At 41.0% G+C, this 18116-nt stretch overlaps 1 protein-coding gene across 1 annotated transcript in view; it reads left to right on the top strand.

The window, feature by feature from the left end:
- The window catches only part of LOC131027322 (alpha-glucan water dikinase 1, chloroplastic), a 262802-nt gene that overhangs the window by 141309 nt on the left and 103377 nt on the right, over positions 1 to 18116 (top strand). The window contains exons 15-19 of the mRNA XM_057957336.2: positions 6208 to 6270; positions 6371 to 6433; positions 6622 to 6681; positions 6828 to 6980; positions 7133 to 7216. Coding sequence (XP_057813319.2) covers positions 6208 to 6270; positions 6371 to 6433; positions 6622 to 6681; positions 6828 to 6980; positions 7133 to 7216 — 423 coding nt within the window. The remainder of the gene's footprint in view (positions 1 to 6207; positions 6271 to 6370; positions 6434 to 6621; positions 6682 to 6827; positions 6981 to 7132; positions 7217 to 18116) is intronic.

The following is an 18116-nucleotide window of genomic DNA, read 5'->3' as shown; positions in this document are numbered from 1 at the left end:
GACCTAGCGTATGAATGACTAATTGGCCTAGCGGCCTTAGTCATGATGGATGTGCAAGATTAAAATATAACTTGTATTTGGCCAAACTTATAATGGAATGTCATATTGCTTATAGGGCCGACCCTATTATATTATTGTTATTGTTTTTATCCTATATTGCTTAAGGCCCGACCCACTATGAAAGGGTGTGTCTTGCATATATATACAAGGTGTAAATGTCATTCATTAGTATCAATTCATTCAGCAAATTACAACACACTTCCAGCAGAGTGAATATACTCAGATCAGCGAATTCATCCAGCTTAGCGAATCCTTTCCTTGGCAAGTGAATTCAGTATTCAGTCAAGCGAATACATTTCTCAATCAAGCGAACTCATCCTCAATAGATAGGATCACATCATCAGCATGTGCGAATTAGATTGAAGACAGTTTGAATGCCCTAGTGTAGATCAAATGCATATGATGACTTAATTTGTTCATATAGCTTCAATAGGTGAAGCAAACTTGTAAAGATTCATTCAGATTTACTAAATATAATCAGAGATTTGATTGCTGGCTTTTTCACCTTCAAGAGGAAGGTTTTCCCAAGGTATTTTGGTGTTCTCCTTGTTCATTGTGTTAATTTGTTTAGTTGGTGTCTTCCTTTTGATTTTTGCAGTATGTTAAGTCAGTCTTATATCATCCTTATGCATTTGCACTTGACTTTTACACGTTTTGAAGAGGATTTTTATCCTTTAATCCAAGTTGGCCAGCTCTACTCCTAGGTGAAATTTATATAAGTACAAGGACAGTAGGGCACATTTCTCATCATGCCGAGGACTGCAAGGGCGCAAATCAGAGGTGTAGAGGCACTGCTGTGCAAAATCCCACCTATCCAAGGACATTAAGGTGTAGTTTGAAGGCAGTCCAAGACCAGGGTAGGTGCATTTTGAGGCTATGCAAGGACAAATGTAACCAATCTTTTCTTGAAATGAGAAATAAAATGATTGAAGCACCTCTAGCTGTAGCTAATGATTCCAATGAGCTTTATTCATCTAACAAATAATTATCTAAAACAAATATCTGAAAAAGTCACAAGTCCAGTGCAATCTCTAGACTTTTGCCAGGTAGGATCTCTAGATTTGAGTGCCTTCTCCCCACTAATTTGCTGATGTAGCTCTAGTATGTTGCAATATCATTTGAGTTCCCGTAGGTCAATGGTATGGTTAGGGGATTCATTCTGAGGGTCATGACGCTTTGCAGGGGCTTTGTGAGCCGTTTTGGACCTTCAAACGATTGTTCCTACTTTTTAGGGAAGTCTCCTATTTTTTAGGGAGAATTGGCAATTGATTGGATGACCACTAGAGGGACGAGGGAGTAGAGCAGGATCCTTTTGAGCGGCTACAAGTGTTTGAAGAGAGGTTTCTATTTTTAGGGCGAGTCCCTACTTTTTAGGAGGAATTTGTCAGTTGGCCTGCAGGACTCAGGCAACATCAGTGATCATAGTGCTTCAGACGGAATTCAGATCTGAGTCTCGGATTGCATTTTATGAATAAATAAGGAAATATTTATGGATTTAAATAAATTATATTAAAGTGATATTATAATCACTTTATAATAAAATAACTTATAATAAGTTGGCCCCCTTTTTCCTAGGCGTTTGAGGCATAAAATGTTGTGATAAAGAGGGGAAAACATTATAATAATAAAGTATAATGCCTGAGGGGTCAATTTTTAAAGAAAGACATAGATTTTATTAAAAATAATAAGTTGAAAATAGGGAAACCCTAAAAGTGACGACCTAGGGTTAGGAGCCTTTTAAAAAGCCATTTGGAGGTCATTTTTCATCATTTTTTGATTCATTTTTTATATACTTTCATCCTTGGAGAGGTCTGCAACAACAAGCTTCAGTTGGATTTCAGGTTGGGAACGAAAACTCTCAATCTTCTTCAGTGTTTGGATGAAATCCAACTCAATTGCAGCATTCAAGAATCCTCTTTCAGGCCATTTGGGGTCAAGATTTAGAGGAGATATTATATTTACAGCAGGTTTGAGACATCATCAGCAGATCTGAGCAGTTTGGAGAACATTTCCAGCAAAATAAGTGTTAAATATTGCTGGCCGTACCATCTACAGCAGGGCCATACCATTCATTCATGGCCTGTGAGGTCAAATAAATAATTTGGAGGGTTTTAGCAACACAATTTGGTCTGGAATTCATTGTTGATGAATAACTTCAGCGAATCCAAGGGTTTTTCAAGAGAATTGGAACATATGTGGTGTACATGAGCATTTCATTGAGGAAAATTGTTAGAATTTAGGAATCTAGCTTGGTGACCCTGAAGGATTTGCATTGTACATTTATAATTTGTTTTTGGTAATTATTTTTGAAGTAAATAAAACTCATTGGTGCCATTGGTGGCAAATAAAAGCACATGTATTGGCCAATTCACTAGTTCAAGCAATAAAACCACTCCTACCAGGCTAACGCTGGACACCTGGTATGCCAGTTTGCCCTTGAATGTTAGAATTTGTTCATTCTTTGAATTCATTATTTGTTGCAATTAAATCAGAATTCTGAGTTTTGGTTTCAGTCAATTATTAGTTTGTATTTTGCATTTCTATATCATTTTGCATCGCTCATTGAACAAGCAAACACCTCAAAAACATCAAAACTCATCAAAAACCCAAAATACATTCACTGGTCAAATATTTCAAGTCAAACCAAAACCATCATATTGGGCCCAATTCCTAGTTGGCATATTTCAGTGCATTTTGAGGCTATGCAAGGACAAATGTGGGAGGGTTTTCACCTTATTCAAGGACAACAAAGGGCGCGTTTGAGATGTGATTGAGGACTAACGAAGGCAGGTTTGCAAGATGGTCATGGACAAGGCAGACGGGATCTCACCTTGTGCAAGGACTAGGAAGGCGGCTTTGAGCTTGTGCAAGGATAAACTAGGGTGCAAATTCCACTTTTACAGGGACAATCCAGCATGATTCGAAGGAAAAGGAGGATTTTACATTGTTTCAAGTAGACTTTCCTTGTGCATTTTAGGGATGGAAACGGATTGTTAGGCGTGAATCCAAGCTAGAGATGGATTTTTTAGTGCAATTCCATGTTGGAGCCGGAATTTGAGGTGGAATTCCATGATGAAGATGGACTTTGCATTGGTTTTTCCCATTCTAACTCAAGAATTCCTCATTTCAACTTTGGATCTCTTATTCTGATTTAGGAATTCCATATCTCATCTCTGAATTTCTACACTTCAAACATGGATTCCCACACTTTAACTTAGGAATTTTCCAATAATCCTCATCCCAATTCTGGATTGTGAAGGGGATCGTGACCTAGAGGTGGATTTCTTAAGGGAAATCCACCTCAAACATGGATTTTACATCGTGAAATTCAATCCTTGGAAAATTTGGTCATTCCATTCTCAAACCGTGGAATTCTCATTCCATTCCCTATCCAACCTTAGGACTTCTTCTTTCATCTACATCTAAGTGTTGCAATTTTCATGACATTCAGATTTTTTTTTCTATTTTCCTCAAGGACTAATCATTCATTCCTCATTCGAGACTTGGAATTCCTAACTTGACTCACCTATTCCAGAAGAACTCTTACACTTACTCCATGGATTGCATAATGCATTCCCATCCATATGCACAAGATATTACTACCTCCTTCCAAAGGCTAAAAGATCAAAATTATTTGCTAAAGCTAAAACAAAACTAAGCACAACACTAAGCTAAAAAGCAAAAAAAAAGAGCGGTCCCCATTTGCAATGGGCTGTGTGTGTTTACCACACAACAATAGCAAGATCTGAATTCTCTCAGATTTTGATGTTTGGTTTTCTAGAAATTGCAGATTTTCGTAGGTGAGTCAAGCAGTTCTCATTTTGGGAACTTCCGGGCTCTATTCAGGTTGACACAATATTGTTTTTAGGTGCAATGTTTTTGAAATTGCATAATTTTTTCGTTTAATTTTGATTGTATGTAGTGTGATCATTTAATTTTATATAAAAAAATGGTGTTCAGCTTTGTTGCCTATGTTTTGACATTTGTAATATATTGAGATTGAGACCACTTCATTGATTTGGCAAGTGGAAACTATAATTGCACCAAGTGGAAACTATAAATGCACCAAGTATGAATTTCCATTAGTATAATTTGTTGGAGAGGTTTCTTGATTGTGTTATTTTGGTGGGGTATTTATGCAAATATGCTCGATTTTTAAGTGCTATCATCTCATTTACTTGTCATTTTGGGGCAATTATACATGGGCATTTTTTAATCATGAACTAAAATAAAGTTTCATCCTAGGGGGTTTCATGCATAGGTGTTTCTACACACTAGGAAATAATAAAGGGATGAGAATGTAGTCAAAAGGCTTGCATTGTGATCCTACCTTCATCTTGATGAAAGCTCATATGTCTGTCTAGATCCTCTAGTTTTCTCTTTTTCACATCTTGCTTGTGACTTGACATAGCTTGATTCACTTGAGTTCACATCTCAGATTGAGAGCCTGTTGTAAATAATCATGAATCTTGTGTCTAATTCACAACAACTTACATCTCAAATCGAGAGCCATTCATCATGGTTAATGTTCTTGAAACTTCTTGGCACTTGCTCCTATGGATGAGTTGTAGTCATAGATCCAAATTCATTCATAATACTCTCTTTGTCCTCTCTTGGGGGAGTTTTTCCCTACAGATTTTCTGCTTCTCATCTTTTGAGGGGTATCATCATTGTAAATGGGTACCTGATCAACCCTAGTTGTTGGGATTTATTTCATGTTTCATATTTCTCCCAAGTTGCACTTAAGGAGGGGTGTTGATGTAATTATTTAATTGCCCCTTATTTTTGAAGTTTACATAATACATAAGTACATGTAATTTATTTTTCATATTAATCTCTCCATACTCTCATATTGGATTTTAACTAATTTTTGCATTTTGCATGATTTGTAAATTTGCTTGTAGCTTTTTGTAATCTTCTATAGTCACCTAAATCTAGGTTTGTATTCAAATTTTTATTAAATCCTAAATTATTTTGTTTTGTATTGTCAAGAAGGTGACATCTTAAAACATCAACATTTCATTGGCATACAATGCAAGGAAAACCACATAAATATAAATAGTATCATAGCTTGAAAGAAATTCACCTAGTATTTGCATCTACTAAATAATGAAGATTTATTACAAAAGAAGAATAGGCTGTTCACAAAATTCCCAAGCCAAACCCTATTCAAACCATCCAAAAATTCTGATCGGAATCCCTTTGGATGCACAACTACAAACTTTGTATGAATCTATCCACTGTAATCAAATTGTCACACTCTTTAAATTTGAGTTTTGAATGTTTTTGTCCTCAAATTTGTAAGCTTTTTCTTTTACACAGCTGCCACGAAGAATAGAATAGTTTTTTTTTTTTGAAATGCAAAGATGCCTTACTTTCACCAAAAAAGCTCTTTTAATCTAGCCACTCTTTTTTTTTTACTTTGCTCACAAAAAACCTTTCAATACATTAAATATGCGAAAATTGATCCCCTTTTAAATTTAAATTCATATCCTTAGACGTTAGAATCTTTTTTTTGGTTTTAAGCCAAAATTCTATCATATCTAAAATGACATTAAATTGAATTTGAATTAAATTCACCGAGCTTAGAAATATCCCAAAGGACATATCATTACTTAAGATTGACATCTTGGATACCTAAAGTGTAAAAACCCCAAATTAGAAGACTCGAAGCTGAATTGAATGACTATAGGCATGCTACAATCCAAAGTTTCCATTGTCCTCAAATGTAGCCTAGAAATAGGACTATATCTCTTAGAGTCAAAATTAAATCACAATGAGCTGTTAAAATCTCCAATATGACTCTCAACTACACCAAACAGAAACCAGGGTAGGATGTAACACATCTAGGGGAATCACCAAGGTTACTCAAAGCTTGGTATCACGTTGTAAAAAGTAGGAATATCCTTAAATATAAGAATTTCCCTTTTATTTGTCAGGAAAACAATACAGTACACATATAGTTACTTGTACTTATTCTTCCTATATACAAACATCCATTCACCACTGCATTTTTCACACATAGGTGAGTGGGGCTCACAGCCTTCTATCACCTAGAAAGGGACATTACATGCTTGTGTTGAAAATGTTCACATCTTTAAGTTTGCATGGAAACATGATTGACTTAATTGATATTGATTTTTTCAGGCTGTCCACTCTGGAGCAGACCTTGATTCTGCCATTGCAACATGCATGGGTTATAAGGCACAGGTAATATCTTTGACATACATTTCCATGAAAATTATAATGATCTATTTTTTTGATAAATTTTTATGGAATGTCTAACCACTCACCCATTATTTTACTTTAGGGTCATGATTTTATGGGTGGATTACAAGTTCAACCTGTCAGTGGTTTGTCACCTGAATTGCCTGTAATATTTCTTTCTATTTTTATGTTAGATGAGGCATTTAATTAATGAAAAATATCCTACATTGTAAAATTTGTTGTAGACTACCAGCTGTTTCTAATTTGGTTTTTAGGTAATCAATTCTCTTTCTGTTGATATTTATTTCTGATAGAGCAATAGTTCTAATGTTTAACGGTTAACCACATTATTAGGGACTACTAAAATGTGTTCTAGAGCATGTTGAAGACAATAAGGTGGTTGTGCTCCTTGAGGTGAGTTGTAGGCTTCATGTCCTTTATTCGAATCAGGGTGTTGCTCATGACATGTCTGTAGAAGTTTTTTTTTAATTTATTCAGGTTTTATAATATTATATCTTTCAAGATATTGTAAATTTATCTGATGTGAAGTATTGATACAGGCACTTGTAGAGTCAAGGTTGGAACTTCGTCCTTCTCTACTTAGATCACATGAAAGGCTTAGGGATCTTATTTTCTTGGATCTTGCCCTTGACTCAACAGTTAGAACTGCTATGGAAAGAGGATATGCAGAACTAAACAATGTTTTCCCATTGGTATATCTTTTTATTAGATATTATTTTGCAAGGGTCAAAACAGCTTTTGAATTCATAAATTTTTTTACTATTGAATTGGTTTCGTTGATTTTAATACATGCATATTTTCATGTTATACTTGTCTGATGCATTGTAGTTGTTTTCAAGTGCAGGATATTGTTTATTTTATAGTTTTGGTGCTTGAAAATTTATCATTATCGTCAGATGATAATGAGGAGTTTATTTATTGCCTAAAGGTACTCTTTTTTATTCCATTTATGCAAAATATATAGGTTCTAGCAGTTTGAGATGAATTCTCTTTTTCTATGCTACAATGTTTATTGCTCATCAATTTTGTTTTTTTTGTTTTTAACAAACAAAAGGAGACTTCCACTAATATATAGGAAAATTTACAAAACGGGCAAAAGTGTTGTTTGTTACCACTGCTGCAGTAAAAGGCCATGTTTTTATTTCAAAAGGTTGAGGAGATCAAGCACTAGAGTAACATTTCACAGGATGGGCCCTCCTTCCCAGACATCCTAATTATTCTGGAATTTTCTTATATAGACCAAAAGAAATATTTATACTGTTAAAGATAAACCACAAAAAAATATTTATATAAATTGATCCAGTTGGATTAACTTGTGCTTCCTTTTGAGACTGGGTGTACAGAAAATTTTCATAGTATATGTTACAGAGCCAAAAAAGAAAAAGGAATTGCAAAATCGTCAAGGGTGAAAGTCACCTCTATATTAATTTTTAGGAAAATTTAGCCTGTAAAACAGTGCGAGACACGCAATGGATTTCAAAGAATTGATTAATTTACAGAATGAGCAAGACGCTCATAAATAATACAAGAGTATTTACAAGAATAGCAAGTTTCTAATAAGAAACTGCTGAGAAGATCGTAGAAGATCTTACTAAAATAGAATATACACTATTGAGCATTAATACTAAAATTAACATTATTTTAATATTCTAATAGCCTGCAACTCAGATGAATTTCTGATGTTTGGTCATTGACCTTGTTTTCTTTGGACATCCTCATGTTTCTTAGTTTTCTGATGTTGAAGTTTATTAATCACGTGGGATTCTCAATTACTTCTTGTGTACTTTATCCAAGTGGCAACTCTAAAACTATTACTGGCAGTACTGCAAAATCAATATCATGGTTTTTTACAATGCCCAACCCAATTCCATGGTCTGTGGCAAGGCAAATCCATCTTCTGTGGTCTATAATAACACCAAACCATGTTCAATGTCCTATGGTACCCCAAGCTCGTCATTCTACTCCATCAAGGCCTGTTCAATCCTGGCCTATGGTACCCCAAGCTCGATATTCTACTCCATCGAGGCCTGTTTAATCCTGGCCTATGGCACCCCAAACTCAATATTATACTCCATCAAGGCCTATTTAATCCCGCTGTATATATGCTGCATCAACAATTCCAGTGTCGCAAGACATTGACAGTAGTAGTATGCCTTGATGTTACCTATGTTCCTGTCCTATGTTGGGTGATACCCCCCAAAGGACAGTTATATTTAATGCAGTTCAATAGTAATTGATGGAATGTTATAAGACAAGTGGAACAAAAGTCCTGTCAGCTTCCATAACAGCCCTTTTCCTTTTGCTGCATTGGATATTCATATGTACATATGTAGGTAGTTATAAAACAAGAAAGAGGAGGAAGATAGACAACCATTCACCTCCTTTGAGAGAATAGAAATAATGTATAAATTAATTAAATTTGTATTAGTCATATATCTTTATTATGGATTATTTATGAATGTTATCCCTATTATTGAATCCTTGTTTAACTTTTGCTTCCATTTATACACATTTCAGTTCTAGCAATTTAGAGTGTTGTCCACCAGATCTCTCTTAGATCCACATCAATGTATATGATATTCCATTCAAGAAAATCTAGTGAGATCTCTTAGCCTTTCTCCCATATGAATATGTATCTTTGTTCTAAGAGCCTCTTTGATTCCAAATGTCCTACCGGAGCTATGCTTGGTCATCATGAAATTTGGTGTGGACATCCTGCATGGGTTTTTTTAATGAGTTTTAGATAACTCTTAAATTTTTCAATATCTTATGTTGGAAAATTTTGGACTGCCCCTTCTTTGTGTTTTCCCTTCACTATCAGAATCGAATATGAAAATTCGAATGATGGACCGCTTGAAACATATTTCTCATAGCTTCTGTCATTTGTAAGTCATGGGGAAATTGTAGAGAATCAGTTAGTTCTTGGTTCACCATCATTTGAGATTCTTGTTGAGCAAATGTTGGTCTTGGATAAGTTTTTGGTCCAGGAATGCCCAAGAAACAATCCCTCATTCAATCCAAAGAAGTGATGGTTGATAGGGCATTGGAACTTGTCATTATGGATGATCATGTTCTGTAGGATGAAAGGCATATGTGGCTCAAGCTTTGGAAGGCCTTTCAAGAGTTCGTTGTGTGCTAGTGACAACTAGCTTTGCATGTCCAAAATGATTTTGACAGAAGTAATTTTGGAGTCATTTAAGGCATAATTAGGGTTGTGAAACTCCTCAGCCCTCTTTGTTTGGTTGAGACTTGCATGTGGCCACAATTGATGACTTTAGAACCAAAGCTCTGTCTACTTGTTCCAAGTGACCATCAACTATAGCATTTACAACTTTTTAGAAAAGTTGATTGCTTCCCCAAGTTCCAACAATGGATTTTTTCACCAAAATGTTTGCCGTTCTTTTGGTGAACAAATTCCATCATAGACTAAAATGCCCAAAATTATACGCTTCCTCCATGGATAGAAGGAATTCTAGTATGCAAGGATTGGACCTCAAGTTAGATCTCTCAATGCTCTAACAATGGCCATTTTAGCTTTGCTACAACAACTTATGGATTTAGTATCAATTGTGTATGTTTTTCCAAGCTCTTTTAATTTAGCTTGCTTAGTAATTCAGCCACTTGGTTCAATCTTCTAAGGATGTTTAGTTCTAAATGTGTAGTTGGTGAATAATCAGATAACACAGTATTCCCTGCACGTACCAGGTATTCATGAAACAGAACAATTGTACATCATAACATAAATGACAAATGGCAATAATTAGACCAGAAAGTTATATCTTTATTCCAATGTCCAGAATTGTCCATACATAATCCCCCTGCCGAGGTTCCAACCAAACAATATATAGACCTGACGGTTGGCCAAGTTGCCAACCGTCACCAACTCCCAACTACTTGACGGGAACCTCTCGGCAACAACATAAACATAAACGCAACATAACACACTTATAATTATTATTCATAGTAACATACGTTTTTAGCCCTAACATTAGCTCCCCCAAAAAACGTAGTCGTCTTCCAGACGACTAAGACAATAAGAGCTGAATTATAAAACATAAACTAGGACTGAGAAGACGGAGGAGGCGTCCTTGTAGTGGTTGCGGTAGGAGGTTGCTGTCCGGCCTGGAGTTTCAGGTTCTTTTCTGCCATCAACTGCTGTTCCCGTGCTTTCTTTACCATGTGAGCAGCTTCCAGTAGCTTTTTATCCTTTTGTTCCAGCTGTAAAGTGAGCTCCGCCACCTCGGCTGCTAATGACTGTGCCTCCTTCGCCTGCATGCTGCAACGACCCTCATAGGTGGTCATCTTCATTTCCATCTCCTTCCTCAAGCTCCGCTCCACTGTGGCCAACTCTGCCTGCTTCTCACCTTCCTTTTCTAGGATTGTTATGTACATCCGTTGAGCCTCTTTTTCAACCTGGTGCTGCCGCACCTGTAAGTACATCTCCCGGAAAGCCCCCTCCATCCTGCGGAAGGTGGTGCCTAAGGTGCCCATGCCTCCTATCAAGTGCCTATGGGTCCAGTTCTGAATCATCTCAGGCGCACTATGGTCCGGCCACCCCTGCTGCTCAAAGTGTTATGTGAACTCATCCTTGCACTCCTCGGTCATGAAGTGACACAGCTGTGTAGCGTCGGTTGAATTGTCGGCCTCCATCTGTCCAGTAAGCTGAGCCATGCTGCGTGCAACATCAGAGAGCCCTTGTAGCTCCTCTAGGAATCGTTTGAGTGAGCCTGTTGGGTCATTCAGGTCGGGTGGTGTGATACGGAGTCCTGTGAGAGCGACCTCTGGTCCCCTTCTTTGCTTGTCCCTTCCCTGCTGCTCCTGATCAGTGGATCTCTTTGTGTCCAGGTCTGGGACAGTGATCTCTCTATCTGTGGTCATGCCTGGCCCAATGGCCATGTTATGTGGTGCAAGGGAGGGGGGAAGGTGTGGGGCGAGTGTGAACTACCCTAGCCATCTATCCAGCGAGGCGTCTATATCTTCATCTGTCATAGTATCCAAGGCTGCCTCTAAGTTAGCTGGTATTGTATCGGTTCTTGCTGACACCGTACCAGTTCCTGTTGACACCGTACCAGTTTCTGCTAGCATCGTACCGGTTTCTGCTGGCACTGTACCGGTTCCTGTTTTTGCTGCAAGTACGACCAAGTTGATCTGCGGCAGCGATACCTGTCGCAGTGCTGGCGGTTCCCCTTCTCCAATCTTCTGGAACAGTACCCCCACTGGTCGTACATCTCCCATTGGGCTGGCTACTGCAAGCGCCTCCTGAGGTACGAGGTGTGCCGAGGATAGTTTCAAGGGTGTAAATTTTACCCTCATACTTTTCCATTGAGCCCGCAATCCTCCTTGTTGCTCCTCCCCTTCCTCTTCTTCTTGCTGCCATGACTCTGTTTCCTCTTCCTCCTTTACAGCTGTGTGTCTTGACAGGTGGAACCCCTCATCACCGCTTTCTTGTTCTTCCGTTTCTTCCACCTCCGAATCCTCTGTGCTCCTAACCTCCTCAATTTCTATGGATGTGTCTAGTTTCTTCCTCTTCCGTGTGGGCTGTGTTGTGTCGCCAAGGGTGTCCAAGTGGATATAGTAGTACATGGTGGGTTTATTTGGTTCTACCCTTCTGCGTGGTTCAAATGTCCCCCATACCTCTGGTGGTACCTGTAGGCGTACGACATCTACGAACAAACTAATAGCATGATGGCACATGTAGAATGTTTTGTGTTCCAGTCTCAGGAAGTCATGGATGCGTTCTACCAGGAGTTGTCCCCAATTGTACACCTTCCTGCATCTGATTCCGTTCATTAATCCTATCATCCATATAGCTATGTTAGAGGCGCGGCTGGCTCCCGTAAGGCGACTTTTGACCAGGTCCATTAACATCCTCCATTCGCTAGGTGCGATAAAGGCACGCTTCATTCCTCTGTTGTCGGCCCAGGCGCTCTTCCATTGCTCCTCCGTGAGGTCGTCTCTGCACACCAAATCCATCAACCCTTTCTTTTTTTCTCTGGTGAGTTTTTTGGCTGGCTTGGCAGCAGATGTTCCTTTTTCCGGTATGCCAAATACCCGCTTGAAATCCTCAGGTTTGAACGAAACCCGCACCGTGCATCCTTGGAATTGGATGACTGAAGCTCGTTCTTGCGGATTAGAGCCTGATACCATGGTTCGCAGGACTGGCTCGAACTCTTTAATGTTGAATGTGGGCATTTGCACGGCGTGGTCGACCTGTGCCCTCCCGAGAGATTCCTTCGTCACATGGTCTAGAGGGTTTTCCTCCCACCAAGTACGACATTCACTGCCAGTCGCACTCTCGAATGCTACATTTGTTGCCGTGAGTCCCTCTGAGTCCTTTGTTGCCTTCAGTCTGCTCTTGGTTTTCTTGCTGTTGGCAGCCTCCGTGGCAGTCATGGTTGCACTGCAACTGCCTTTTTCTGTTCTTCTTCCCATACCCCTTCTTGGGTCATTATTATAACTGTCTGATAGATTATCTCGCCAGTTTGTACGGCCCATCGTATCACTCTCAGTTTCCCTGCTGTACGGCTTCTTCCTCGTGTTTTGCCAAACAAGGCCTTTGCCTTTTATACTTGCGTGCTACCTGTACCTGTCGTACGGATATCTCTGACCGCCTTCGTGGAACTGTACGCCGTACGGATATCTTTGTCTGCCTGTCTGATACTGTATGCCGTACAGATTTTGCCTTGCGTGGACTCCTCTGCACGTGCTCATACGGTTATGTCGTATGCCGTCTTCCCCTTGCATTGTTCCATATGGTAATGTCATATGCCGTATAGAAAATTCCTCTCGCCTTGTTCCCTACGGCGATCTCCTCCTTCTAGAATCCGCACGTGACTCGTACAAAACTTGTCTTCTCTAATCCGTACGTCGTACAGTTGTGTTTGTTGCCAATCTGTACGCCGTACGTTGTGATTGCCAAGCAATTCGCACGCCATATGGTGGGGTTTGTTGCCAATCCGTACGCCGTATGGTATCCTTTGATGCGATCCGTACATCGTACGGCAAGACTCCGTCGTATTCTCTCCTTTGTTCAATCCGTACATCGTACAAAATTATCCCCTTCCGCGTGTCTGTACAATTGTTCCAGACTGTATATTGCGTCCGTACATTATGCAACTGGTTCGTATGGTATGTAACTTCCTTTCCTTCGCTCAGTTTTGTCTGGCTGCCAAGTTCATCCTCCCGTGCTGTGTCTAATGGGGTCTCGTGGGGGTTTTTATAAGCCTTTTCTTTTGCCAGGGTTAGGGTTAGGTAAAAATGCTTTATTAACTTAACATAAAATAATTGTTTCCTCAGTAGTCTTACTTTTCCTCTATTGTTTTTACTTGCCTGATATTTTAATTTTTTAATGCCTGCCGATTTGGACTTGCTTTTTTCCAGTATTTCTTGTCTCCCCTTAAGACCCCTTGTTTTTCCAGTCGTCTTACTTCTTTTGTCTGGCACGACTTTTTCAATATTAGCTTCATTGCCTTAGTTTACCTCGGTACCCCTTGGCTTGATTGTGCCCTCTGGCTGGCCTTTTGTAGGCCATTGGCCAGTTTATTGTGTTTGTTTTTGCGGCCAAGGAGTTTCCCTGTCTCCTTTGTTTCCTTCTTACTGGCCCTTTACCTTGTTTTTTCCTCCATTTCTTCCTTGGTTCTTCGTTCCTCGTCTTGTCCTCCTTCCATTTCTTGTTTGGTTCTTGTTCGGAGTCTCCATCCCCATTGTTCCTCCTTTTTACTCCTGAGGTATTGTTGGGCGTCCTCATTCTTATTTCTTAGTCGTGCAACCACGTACACACATGTGGTAGTCTTATCTAGCATTCTTGTGCACAACACGTCCCTACGTATTCCAGGTCCCATATCTTGTCCACCAGTGGGGCAGGTCCCACACCCTTGTAGCGACCGTCAATGTACCGATCCCCGTATTGGTGGTACCATTTTACTCTTTCTCCGTCAATCTCCGGTGGTCCAGCTAGGTTGGGGATCACCCGGTACAATGAGTTAGGTCCGGCCTCTACCTCGCGTGCTTTGGAAGGGATGACGAATAGGTCCTCTGTCTTCAGTACCATTTTTAAACATGGGCCTAAGGTTGCCCCATATTCTTCCAGGTTGAGCTCTTTCTCTAGGTCCACCAGCTCCACCCCTTTAAGTATGTTCTTAGCTTTCCTCCGGGCTTCTGCTTCTTCGTCAATGTTGTATGCAACATATCCCTCCCAAGCTCCTTTGTATGGGGCCCATTTTTTCCAATATCTTGAAACTCGTACCCACAGAGTTGGGTCTCGGAAATACGCATTCGTGAGATGTTTGTGAATTCTAGGAATCGCCACACCCTCAACCCTTTTTGGTACAAGTCGTTCTTCCATGGCTGCCAAGGGCTTCGCCCAGTCGTCATCCCTTCGATAGGGTTCTCCTTTTACTACCGGGTCTTCCTCGACCTCCTTGCTTTGACCAATGGTCCAATGCCCTCTCGTGGCGTATTCTACAATGTTGATCCCAATCACAGGTTTATTTCTTTCCCTGTAGATTTTTAACTTGGAACTGTTCACCGGGTCCCTGATCGGATTGTTATCCAAAGTCGCAAGCTTTATTGCTCCGTTCCTACCGATCTCTCTGATTTTATAGGGTCCGAGCCAACGGACCTTGAACTTCCCTGGTCGAAGTTCGTTCCGACCGTTATACTTCAAAACTAACTGTCCCGGTCGGAAGTTGGCCTTCCGCAGATGCTGGTCGTGCCAATGCTTCCGTCGACGTTGTGCCACCTCAGTTGCCCATTGTGCCATCAGTCTCCGTTTATCCAGCTTTATCAACCCATCAAGCCTTGCATTCATGCTTTCGGTGTCCCCCAGTTGATTTTCCACCGCCACCCGAAGGCTCGACACGGTGTACTCGGTTGGTACCACTGCCTCCTGCCCGTACATGAGCTGAAACGGTGTATACCCGGTAGTGACTTTGTATGTTGTACGGTAGGCCCATAGCACGGCTGGTAGTCTTTCCTCCCAGTCTTCATGTTCCACCCCACACGATTTGTAGATTATTGATACCAACACCTTGTTGGTTCCTTCTGCCAAACCATTAGCGTGGGGATAGTACGGATTGGATAGGTTATGGAATATTTTAAATTCCACGGTCATGGTACGGATTACTTAATTGACAAAGTGCACTCCTCTGTCACTGGTGATTTGGAGTGGTATCCCGTACCTGGTGACAATCTGTTCATACAGGAACCGTGCCGTACTCAGAGCCGTGTTATCTGGCAATGCCCTAGCTTCTCCCCACTTGGTGAGATATTCTGTGGCAACTACAATATATTTGCGCTGGTGTAGGTTACTTGGCTTGAGAGGTCCCACAAAGTCCAAACCCCATCGTTCGAATAGTTCTTGTGGCTGCGAAGGGAAGAGAGGCATGAAGTCCCTTTTGATAGGCTTTCCCGCTCGTTGGCACGTGTCGCATCTGAACACCCATTCTCGGGCGTCGGTGTGTAGGGTTGGCCACCATAGACCTGCCAGAAGCACTTTCTTGGCGGTTGCATTTGGTCCCATATGTTCGCCTGCAAATCCGTCGTGTGCCTCCTTTAGTACACTGCAAATTTCCTCCTCCATGACACACCTCCTCAAGATTTGGTCAGGACCCATCTTATATAAAAGCCCATTAATTAGTTGGAAGGTTTTGCTCTTTAGTGCCAACTTCCTCCGTTCTCCTGAAGGCATCTCGCTTGGAAATGTGGAGGTAGATAGGTACTGGCCTATCTTTTCATACCAGGTTGGTAGTATTGCAATTTGGAACAAGTGTGCGTCTGGAAAGTCTTCGTTTACTCCTTCAGCCAGTTCCCCTGATTTGATCCTCGATAGTTGGTCGGCTATTACATGGGACTTCCCTGGCCATACGACAATGGTGAAGGTGAATTCCTGTAAGAGTAGTAGCCACCGGCTTACCCTCCCTTGAATGATTGGTTTATTCATTAGGTACATTAGTGCCTGATGGTCCACATAAAATGTGAATGGCATAGCCAACAAGTTGTCGGAATTTTTGTACTGCGCACACCATCCCCAGTGCCTCTCGCTCCGTTGTGCTATAGTTCCGTTCGGCCTTTGACAAAAGTTGGCTTGCAAAGAAGACGGAGTGGTCTAGTACTTGCGCCCCTACCTGGGCGACGTTAGTTCCGTTCGGCCTTTGACAAAAGTTGGCTTGCAAAGAAGACGGAGTGGTCTAGTACTTGCGCCCCTACCTGGGCGAGGGTAGCACCAATTGCAAAGTTGGAGGTGTCGACGTGTATGTGAAATTCCTTGTTCCAGTTTGGGTACACCAATATTAGTGCACTCACCAGCCGGTCCTTCGATTCTTTGAAGGCTTCTTTTTGCTCCGTACCCCACACAAACGGTTCTCCCTTCCTTGTCAACTTATCTAAGGGCCAGGACACCTACGCATAGCCTTTCATGAATCTCCGGTAGTAGCCGACATGGCCGAGGAATGATTTCACCCCTGTTACATTCGTTGGGCTCTCCATGTTGACAATTACTCCTATCTTGTCTGGGTTTGTCTTAAACCCTTCCCTACAGATGATGTGGTCCAGGAGTTTCCCTTGTAGTACCATAAACCTGCACTTCTTTGGATTCAGGGCTAACCTAGCCTTCCGACATCTTTCCATGCATTCCCCCAAAGCCTTCAAATGGGTGTCCTGATCGCTAAAAATTGACCAATCATCCAAAAATGCTCTGAAATTCCCTACTGAAATCTTGTCAAAAATGTGCAGAATTATTCGCTGGAAGGCTGCGAGCACGTTGCATAGTCCGAAGGGCATGCGATTATAGGCATACACTCCTTCCTCCACCACGAATGTGGTCTTCAACTTATCCTCTTCCGCAATACTTATCTGATTGTACCCAGAGAATCATCCAGAAATGTGTATATTTCGTGCCCGGCAACTTCTTCCAGGATACTGTTAGTGAATGGAATTGGAAATGGGTCCTTGATGGTTACTGCATTTAGGTACTTGAAATCCACACATATCCTTATCTGATTAGCCTCTTTTTTAAGGGAGATGACTATTGGGGAAACCCAGTCACTTGTTTCCACTTTGAATATAATCCCCGCTTCTAACATTTTATTGATCTCCTCATTTACTTTGGCTGCATAGTTTTTGTTCATCCTGTACGACCTTCATACCGGTTGGGCTCCTGGTATGAGGGTTATGCGATGCACGCATAGCTCTGGCGGTACCCCCTTCAAGTCTTTGTTGGTCCAGGCAAAGACGTCTTTATATTCCAGAAATATCTTGAAGGCTGCTGCCTTGAGCACAGGGTTCCCGTCATCCCCTACCAGTATCACCTGTGGTTCTACCTCATTGCCTAGATTAATCTTCTCCACACCCCGTTCCTAGTGCTTGATGGGTTTATCCCGTTCAAACTTTTGGGCTGGCGCGTCATCCATTCTTGCCATTCCCTCTTGGTATCTACCGTACTCCAGGGGAAAGGATTGTTCTTCCGTCCTGCTGCTTGATTCTCCTATCTCACATATTTTCAACATGTGACACTCCGGGTGGAAGACCTCATAGTCCTCCATTTGCCAATGGAAAAGTCCCGCCAGTGAACTGGCTCCATCCTCAGAACACCCATCCAATTCTAACACTCCTTCCTCATCGGGCTCTTTCCCTCCTCTGTCTCCTTCAGAACCCCACTCCCATCGATTTGAATCTTCTGAGTTAGAGTCCGATGACGCTAGTTCTTCACTAACGGACTGGTTCCTTAGATTAATTACATACTTATGGCCATCACTCTCGATTGAGAGCGTATGCCTTTTCTAGTTATGATTAGCTTTGGCCATGATTAGCCACCCCCTTCCTAGAAGAGC

The sequence above is a fragment of the Cryptomeria japonica genome, chromosome 3 (genome assembly GCF_030272615.1).
Source record: "Cryptomeria japonica chromosome 3, Sugi_1.0, whole genome shotgun sequence".
In the NCBI taxonomy this organism is placed as follows: domain Eukaryota; kingdom Viridiplantae; phylum Streptophyta; class Pinopsida; order Cupressales; family Cupressaceae; genus Cryptomeria; species Cryptomeria japonica.
The sequence above is the reverse complement of the archived record's forward strand: the minus strand, read 5'-3'. Positions and strand labels throughout refer to the sequence as shown.